This window comes from Nelumbo lutea, chromosome 2 (genome assembly GCF_056320005.1).
Source record: "Nelumbo lutea isolate HS-2025 chromosome 2, American lotus-T2T, whole genome shotgun sequence".
NCBI lineage: Eukaryota > Viridiplantae > Streptophyta > Magnoliopsida > Proteales > Nelumbonaceae > Nelumbo > Nelumbo lutea.
Window position 1 is genome coordinate 57678459 of NC_142685.1, and position 10174 is coordinate 57688632.

General features: G+C 40.1%; 1 protein-coding gene across 1 annotated transcript; it reads right to left on the reverse strand.

The window, feature by feature from the left end:
* Window positions 1-4225: 4225 nt before the first annotated feature.
* Window positions 4226-6929, reverse strand: LOC148870924 (putative glucuronoxylan glucuronosyltransferase IRX7). The gene is made up of 4 exons (XM_088967185.1): window positions 6189-6929; window positions 5741-6102; window positions 5356-5606; window positions 4226-5107 (listed from the first exon to the last, which is right to left on the reverse strand). Exons 1-4 carry the CDS (start codon window positions 6499-6501, stop codon window positions 4648-4650), a joined length of 1386 nt encoding a protein of 461 aa, XP_088823311.1. The 5' UTR covers window positions 6502-6929; the 3' UTR covers window positions 4226-4647.
* Window positions 6930-10174: the final 3245 nt, after the last annotated feature.

The following is a 10174-nucleotide window of genomic DNA, read 5'->3' on the forward strand; positions in this document are numbered from 1 at the left end:
TGAACTCGAGCTCAACTCGATTCATAGCTTGTAAGTTTGAGTTCGACTACAAGTTAGGTTTTTTTTGAAAAATAAAAAATTATATGTATAAAATTATTATTTTTTAAACAAAAAAAAATTAAAAATTATACAAATTTAATTACTATTATACATAAAAAATAAAATATTATTATATATAATAAAATTATTATATATATATATATATATATTTATTATATATGTATGTATGTATATATATAATAAAATTATTTATTTAATATTAAGCTCGCAAGTCTCATAAGAAAAACCTTTCATGAGATACTAAAGCTCGGAACGGTTTAACTATTGATATGGTTGAAGTGGTTAAACTTAATGACTGACGTATTGTCTCTTAGTAGATAAAACAATTAATTAATAAATCATCGAGGGTACGTATAATAATCAACCCAACTTCAGCTCCATTCAGTCAAAAAGCAAAATTTTCAAACTTATATTCAAGATTCGAGAGTACAAGTGGTCTTTCAATTCAGCCATTTGACCACCGCTACCAGAGGTGCTCTCATAAACAGCTTAAGTGGTTGACAACAGTGAGATGCTATACCAATTCTAGACATACCCTACTGAAATCTATATCTTTTCTGTTGATCAACAGTAAAAGAAAGAAAAAGGTGATCGATGCTTAAATTTTTAAAAATAGAAGTTTTAATCGTTCAAGGTGGAATATCATAATTCCTAACTGAAACTACTAGAGTCTATAAGATGGCAAGCCCAGTTACTTATTTCAGTTTTCCTTTTTTTAATGACAATAAGTAGAAGCATGATATAATGAGGACATTCTCATCAAAATACCAATATAATCCAAACTATTATGAGGTTTATAAGTTCTTAGACCCAAAATTCAGCACGCCCTAATGATTCTAATTATGTATATTTGGATAGAAAACTACATTTTTATCTAATAATGATGAATTGCCTAATTCTCTTTTAATTCTTTAGTATGGACGATACTTTTTTAACCTTCATAGAGGTCAATCAGTTAGGGGTTATATACACGATTTAATTAGTAGGCCAATAGGATTAATGACAAGATGTACATAGGACCCATTGATTCATAATGGGAGGAGCCGAAGAGATTGACTTTCATGATATAAACCCACGACTCATCAATACAAGAGATGCCTTATGACCAACTTGGCAGTTGGCACCAAGTGGTCTGGTTGATAGGAAGAGGACACCCTCAATGTGGGCTGGTTGAAAATTGAAAGTAGTAGTAACAATGAAAAGTAGCAATAAATTCATATTCAAACTAAGGGAGTAATATAACCCACTAGCAACAAACCAGAATAGGCATTTGCATTAAAGCAAATAAAATCGCACTGCAAAAAAAAGCATGAAAATGTTCAAAATACCCATATAGTTATTATTGAAACTGGTTTCTACCGGAAGAAAATAATACAAACTTTATGAACAACAAAAATAAAGAGAATTTAAAGTTGTACATTTATCCTTGAGTGATTAATATGAAGAGAAATTTTAAAAAATAAATCAATTTCAGAAAAGAAATTAAAAAATTTTGAAAGAATAATTAATATGAAGAAAAATTTTAAAATATAAGCATTTTTATTGAAAATAACTAAATGGACATTTTAGACATTTTCATTCCATTTTTTAGAAAGTGGGAGGTTTAAGCCATTTACCCTTAATATAATATGCAAAACGGCATCCGTGAGTTCATAATTGTTATAATCATGGATGGTGCCTTGTTGATTGTTTGAGCTAGTACAAATTAAAATAATGGCGTCACAAAATGCAATACAGTTACTTATAGGCGTGATGAAATATGAATGCAAATATCAAGACCCCACCGGTCACCAGTACGTGGGGCTGGGATGTGCTATTATTGCCTCGGGCTGTATGGTGATTGTTGATTGTTATGCATGGCTCCCTCATTAATACCTTCCCTTCTCCTGTACTACTGCTATTATTGTTATTATATTACCCTAATCCTTCAACTTCTTCTATTTCCTTTTACCAAAAAAAAAGTTTTTCTATTTCCTATGTGTCCTTTACACATTAATACATTATACACATTAGAGATAAGATGTGATAAGGACACGGAAGAAATTGAGTTCACATCTCCGCCCTACAGTATATCATTGCCGTGTATTAAAAGCATCTCTCAATGATAATATCAGAACCAATGATATTATTATTGGGGGATGTTCTCAATACACGGCAGATGTGAATACTTGACCTCCTCAAATTGTATTTTGCAATAAATCCCTAGTTTCATTTACTTATTTTACAAGGGCAATTTTTGAGTCTTAATATCAATAAAATTAATTTTTTTTAATATAATTTCTAGAATAGTAATTTTTTTAAATGTCGAAAAAGGGTAAAATCAATATTCATCTCTTTCCTCCTTCAAACCACGGAACAAATCTCGCCACATCATGTCTCTATCTTTCTCTTTCCCCTTCCTCCTCTTCTTCTTTCTTCTTCTTCTCCGCATCTGAATTTGAAGCAGAGCTGCTATGAGTTTTTTTGAAATAGTTAGAAGAACACATGGAACAATATACCAAGTACAAGAATTGATAGTTTGGTTCTAGCTAATAAGCCTGTTAGAGGTATCTGAAACAGTTCTGATTTCTAAACACCATTAAAGCCTGGAAATTGGGATTGGAAGAGGTTTGCGAGTATGTTAAGTGGAGAAGCAAGGTGCATAGAATAAAATACAAAAAAATGCAAGAATGGGCTTCACCATTTTTACTTGTAGCAAACTAACAAGTACAAGGGTGAACAAAAAAGTAGAGATTTATGATCAATATTTATTAATTTTGAGAGAATTTATTCAATGATTTGGAGGAAGAGGAAGAAGATGAACAACATTTTTGCCCTTATTTAATATATTTTTAAAAATATTATTTTTATTGATATTAGAGCCCAAAAGTTACAAGCTATAACCCCTTTTCACAAAACAATTAAATCGCTAACTCATTCTATGAATCTTCCTCCAATGGATAGTTTAATAATTTTACCTTTGCTCTCAGCCTCATTGTCATTGGGGGGTAGGGAAGAAGTGCTAAAATCCAAAATTTCAAGGGTTAAATATCACTACCCCTAAATACAGGTGGAAGTCTGTAATTTACACTGAAGAAACATTGTGTGAGGAGCGGATCCGTTCCGTGAAGATGAAAGACCTATGGGCCCACCTTAAAAGTCAATAATTGGATTACTGCAACCGTTCAAGGTTTCACAACAAGTGGCAAGCTGCTACAGCCCACCCACGCGTCTAAAAGGTTGGATTGGGTTGGGTTGGGTAGCGCTGACAAGAGTTAAGATCAGCTACCAACACACGGTCCCAAGCATATTGTTGATATTTGATAATATATCTCTACCTGGACTGTGTGAATAGAGTCTAAATTCGGTATCCGATCTGACATCGGATCCCATTAGTCGGATTTGAGTTCAGATCAGCTACTATACTCTAATACATAGTCCCAACCACGTCCAAATAAGCCATTGCAGCCATAGATTGGGAACATCTCCCCGTAGGATTGTTGGAGCATTTTGGTGAAAGTGTATCCCTACCTAGACTGTCAATGGATTCCAAAAATTCAATGTCCGATCTGACATCAGATCCCATTACTCGGATTTTAATGTTAAGACCTGTATCCGTAATGACCGGATCCCTTGCGGATTTGACCCGTCCGATCAGATAAGAGTATTATACTCATATATCGTATATAGATATTTAATATTATATACTCGTTAAATATAATTAACTTTGTTTATTTACTTCAACGATAATATAGCGGAGTCGGAGTAATCTGATCCGAATCCAATATTTCGGATAGGATTTCAGTGTTTCGAATTTCAACAAACCAGAAGTCCAACCCGATTACAGCCCCATGTTTGTTTCAGCATGTGAATGTGTGATGCCCTGATGGGAGAGGTCAGACCTCATTTTACACGGCCACGGCGGCCACGGCCACAGGGCCCAACGCCCAAGTTGGTGTCCACACTTACCGCCCTGGTGTACAAGGACAAGCAGGCAAATACACAAAATGGGGAGAACACATTACGCAACAGAGACAAAGTCCACGTTTGCTGCCCACAAATTGATTCCGTGACCACCACCAAAAAGACAAGCAAACACGCAAAAGTATTTAAAGCTTTCTGACACTTCAGCTGGCAACCAGCCCACTTCCCTTTTGCCATTAAAGATTCTGTCCTAGCCCAGCTGTAAATTTATCCATTTCCGTTTTTTTATTCTTTTCAAAAATAAATAATAAACAATAAACAATATTTCCTCTCTCTCTCTCTCCACATACATGACCAATTCCATTATTTTATTCCTCTTCTCTTTGTCAAAGCCTTTTTTATTTTATTTTATCCTGTAGCGCTGAGACCATTGTAGATCCGGTCTCATCGTAGTTCCCGCACTACGGATCATCCAGCCAACCAGATGTCCCCATCTCCAATGTACATACACGTGTCCCCACCAGGGCTCCCGCGAATTCGAAGCAGTCCAACAGAAACACAGCTGTCGTCCATTATTTTGCCTGCATCAGCACCCACGTTGGGAAAAGCGGCACATTCTGCCCTGGTCCAAGTCCAACTTCTATACATACAATCACCACGCGCCACGTATCCCGCTTTCACTCGCTACGAAGTGGCCCGTCTCCGGTACGACCTCTGAAGCTTCTTTGACAGTTCTTGTATCACTTGCCAGGTGGCATCTCCTTCTTGGACTTGATCGTTGAACAGTAGGGCCCGCCTATTGGCTGGGTCCCACAAGTTCCTTTGGATGGTCGACAGGTTAGTTGAAGCAACGTGGTCGAGTATTTTGTCGAGGCTCCCGACGTCCCTTTGCGCAACGGAGAGCGATATCTCCGGCCACCGGACGGCACCCGAGAATGGCAACCGAATGCCGTCCGCAATGATGATCGGAACACAGCCGAGGGCCACCGATTCGACCAGTCGAGGGCTCCACGGGGCCCAGCCAAGTGGGCAGAGGCAAAAGACCGACCGTACAATCTCTGACTGATAACCGGCAAACCTATGCCGCTTCAAGTAAAACTTCCGGTGCCGGTTGTATTTCTCCCAAATCACCGTCCGTACTCGCCTACAAAAATTAAGGGAATTATCTCAGAAAGTTAAATTCTAGACATCGTGTCGTTCGTTTTTACAGAAATACCCTAGTAAATCCCGCCCGCTTTGTCAGACAACTCTTTATTGTTAGTTCTTCGGATTGACCAAAGAGTCATATACATCCCCTGATTTTCGCCGCAGGCGATCCTCTTTGTAAGGGGTATTTCTGTGATTTAAGATTTTTTTGGGATTTTGGTTGACAGGGGATAACTAAGTAATTACTTGCTGTAAAACCGTCCGCTGATGTTCTTGGGATGAACTTCCATCTTGCCTCTGAAAAACGCCCATATGTCCCTTTTGCCGTTCTCCGGCGCCGTTTCCAGCGTCGACCGTATACTCTCCGGCGAAACGTAGGGCGGTATCAACACATTTTCGACGTCTTGACAGGGATGCCGGAAACTGACACCAAATGTTTGCAGTATGATCGATTTCTTCAAGAACGGAGGAATCCCGTCTGCGATAGCTACTTCCTCCTTCACGAAATTACAAAGAAGACAAAAGATTAAAATAAGTAAAACCCTTGGTTCTTCGAGCAGCCCATTTTGAGTAAACTGGAAAACCTGCACCGGAGAAGACAACAAAGGAAAATGAAGAATCTTTGACTCACCATAGCGTTAAAACAAGCTCCGTAATCGTGGGAAGCGACAAAGACGTGATCGGACCCGCCGCTTCGGTTCCAGAACGGCATTTCCAAAGAGATGAGCTGCACAGCTGACGCTAGAAGAGGCCGCGCGTGACCGAGCGACGGGAAGCCATTAACGGTGCTGAAGTTACAGGACACGTAAACGGGAACAAAGAAGAAATCGGCTTCCCATGGGTTTAGCGTCCGGACGTCACTATCCATTAATGCCTTGTGTATGGCTACTTCGGCTGCAAAGAGATGGTTGCTGCATCGCTCGTTTGCTAACCAGTCTGCGTTGTACCTCGAAGGGAGATCGTAGATATAAACCTTCAAATTGTCGAACGACCCTAAAGAAAACGAAAGAAAATCGAATGAGATGGATGAGTAACCAGAGTTATGAAGCAGGAAGCGAAACAGATCAAATTTATCGAACCTCGAGACAACTCAGACAAGTGTATTTGTTTGGTTCTACTGGGTTGTTGTGAAAGAGTTGTATTGGACTCGAACAAGGCTCGAGAGACAAAGCTGGTCTTTGAAACTGAGACGGTGGTTTTAGGGAGCAAGGTGGGTTTGCTGGAGCTACTAATGAGGTAATAGCTGAAGAAATAGAGGGATAAAGAAACCCAGACAACCCATCTGAAATATCTGTAGAAGGAGCTCTTCTCTTGTCTTCCATGTCTGTTGTGCAAGAGCTTCATCCTGACATAGAACCCCCTGCTCTTGGTGGTTCTCTGCAGTTCCACCATGCCACCGGGGATTTGAAGAATAACCAAATAAGAGAGCTTGGAGAGAGGTTCAGTAGTTGAGATGGGGCTTTCGTTTTAGGTTGGAGAAGAAGTGAAGGCGAAGACACAAAGATTAAAGAGATGGGTAGTTGGTAGTTCGTTTTTTCATCGTTTCTTTAAGAAATGAAGTCGATTTTCTTGGTTGGTTCGGTTGGGATTTCGATGTTCAGTCCTCTTTCTTTCTTGAATTTCTTTTTTATCTCTGAGTGTGATTCTTTCTTTGAAGAACAGAGGGAGAAGAAGGAGAGAGAGAGAGACAGAGAGACAGAGAGAGAGAGAGAGGGAATTGGGATGGGCGTTTTCAGGAAGTCACATGGAGGAGTAGCACAGATGTGACCGTGCCGCGAGTCTCCGTTATCGGCTTCTTTTGTCTTTAGGAATGAGAGGATGAAATGGCTAAAATATCCTCAATGTTTTCAAAATGGAGTATTCCAGGTTTTCGGTACTACAGTCTTTTTATGGTATTATCCAACCAAATTGGAGTGTTCTACTGATCTTCTTACCTCGGTGTAACGTATCGGCTCCGGATGCAACTTGCAACGAAACGTATCGGTTTTGGATAAACGGAGTCATGTTTTCGTGTCCTTCGAAGTTCAAAGTATGGGAACTCCAAGATAAAATCTGACATTACCTAATTAATTAATGAATTATTATATATTAATTGGCATTATGTCATTATGGAGCTAATAAAGAAACACAAATCACATGGTAGACATGTGCCCAATGAACTGATCGAACGTTTCCCCAAATCCCAAGAACTGATGGAATACCCGGCTGACCCTACGATTCAGTCAACAAAACATGTTACAACCCTCTACTAAGTTGATCTAACACCGCACATGTTGGTCGAGAGGCGGGACGTGTTTTATTGTCAAGGTGAACCGGACTCTATTCCACCATGAGGTGGAGGTGGTATGGTGCGGGAAGGATGATATATTAAGGTTCTGTTTGTTCGTCGGTATCTTGTCGCGTAAGTTGGTCATCTGGATAATTGATAATTTCTCTGCATTCGTGCATCAGTATAATGAGTTTTACAGAAAATGAATACTTTAGAAACTATCAGTTTTTCAGGCAATTGGTGCTTTTCTTGGAGGCTGAATAAATTGCTTATCATACACTAAAAACGTTAATCATTTTCTGCCTTTATTATTATTAAAAAATGTAAAACCCGATCAAACATTGGCACTTAAGCAATTCCTGCCAGTTTATCACGTTACCTGGATACTGAAAAACGAACCAGGCATGTTTGGTTTGAATGAAAATGTAGGGAAAGGTAGGAAAACCTTTACAAATTTTGTACTGGTTTCCCTGTCTTTCCCTTCCTTTCCCTACCTTTTCCTTCAAACCAAACATAGATGGCCGGGATTCTTGGGGACCAATACTGTAATACCCAAAAAAACCCACTAAGGTTAATAATGGGAGAGTGGGTGTTGTAGGAGAGGGCTACTTGGAATTTCTTTTTAAGGGAGGATTTCTTAGCAAAAAGGAATTCTTTAGCTAATGCAAGAATTATTTCCTCCTTTTTTCTCTTCAAAGCTAAGAGAAGGTGAAAACAATCCATCATTAGAGAATCAAGTTGGGGATTTATCTCAGTGATTTTTGGCACCAAACCACTCTTTAAGTAAATCTTTTTCTCCCTTAGATTTTCTGGAGTATCTATCAGACCTAAAGGAAAGATAACTCTACCGGCCACTATAATGACCAAACCTTGTCAAGTCTCTCGGATGATTGTGTTCTTGGTCGTGAAGATATGCTCACCTTATAACGTTATCATAGGAAGGTTGACCCTTCATGCAGTCAAGGCGGTCATCTCATCTTACCACCTAGCCACGAAGTTCCCCATAGATCATGGCGTAGGGGTAGTTAGGGAAAACCAGCAAGCTGCCAGACAGTGCTATGCTGTGATGCTAAAAGGCAAGACCAATGAAGCCCTACCACTAGAGGGGCTCGACTTCAAGGATGAACCATCAAGCCAAGGCTAGTCGACCGAGGACCTCATTTCAGTTCTCCTAGACAAAACCAAGCCCGAGAAAATAGTAAGACTCGAGTCTCGCCTCCTTCAAGACAAACTTTCCGAACTGGTAAGTTTCCTCAAAACTAATACCGACATGTTTGCTTGGTCCGTAGTTGATATGCTAGGAATTGACCCCTCGGTCATTACTCACAAGCTGAGCATAGACCCAAACTGTAGGCTAGTTTGGCAAAAGAAGATGAACTTTGCACCGAAGCACTAGAAAGCCATCAGAGATGAGGTGGACAATCTACTCGGCACTGCTTCATAAGAGAGATACACTACCCTAAATGGCGATCTAATATACTCGTGGTTAAGAAAACTAATGGGAAATTGTGTATATGCATTGACTTCACATATCTCAACAAGGCTTGCCCCAAAGATAGCAAACCTCATTCATCACAAAGCACGTCACCTACTACTATAAGATGATGCCTTTTGGACAAAAAAACGGTGGGGCCACTTACCAAAGACCGGTGAACAAGATTTTTAAAAGGTGAACGGGGAGGAACGTTGAGGCCTACATCGACGACATGGTTATGAAGAGTCTTAGGACTAGCCAACACACCTCAGACCTTGGTGAGACATTTGGGCTATTGAGACAATACAACATGAAGTTGGACCCCACCAAATGGGCCTTCAGGGTCATCTCAGGAAATTTCTAGGGTTTTGTAGTCACCCAACGAGGCATAGAGGCCAACCTTGAGAAGATACAAACCATACCGAACATGGAGCCCCCTCGGTCAATTAAAGAAACCCAAAGGCTCATTGACCAGGTCGCAACCCTTAACCGATTCATGTTGAAGTCGGTCAATTGGTGCATATCCTTATTCTAGGCCATTAAGAAGTTGAAGGATTTATAATGGATAAAAGATTGTTAGGAAGTCTTCGAAGAGTTAAAGTCTTACCTCACATCACCACCTTTACTCACGCGGCCCATCCTCGGAGAAACCTTGTTCTTATACCTCTCAATTGGAGACGAGACAGTCAGCTTAGTGCTGGTTCGAAAAGATAAGGGAATTCAAATGTTGATTTATTATGTCAACAAGGTCCTTCATGAGACTGAGACTAGATGCCCTGAAGTAGAGAAAATAGCCTTTGCACCAATGGTCTCGGCCAGGAAGTTGAGCCCTTACTTTCAAACCCACAACATCTCGGTGTTAACCAACCAACCCCTTAAGTCAGTGCTCACAAAGCCTGTGACCTCAGGTCGGCTAACCAAGTGGACTATCAAACTGTCAAAATTCAACTTACACTGTCAGTCGAGGCTTGCAATAAAGGCACAAGCATTGATAGACTTCTTGGTTGAATGCACCATCATCCACGGCCATAGGCAAGCCCCAAAAATGAGGAGCCTTGGTCGACCTGGACCTTATTTGTAAATGGATCCTCCAACGCCAAAGGAAGCGAATCTGGCCTCATAATTCTCATCCTAGATGATAAGGAACTGGAGTATGCACTATGGTTCGATTTCCCTGACTCCAACAACGATGCTAAGTACGAGACCTCACTTGCGGGCCTCCAGGCAAAAGACCTTGGAGCCAAGCACATTGAAGTCTTTAGCGACTCGCAATTAGTTATGAACCAGTTGAATGGGGAATATGAGGCCAGGGAGCCAAATAT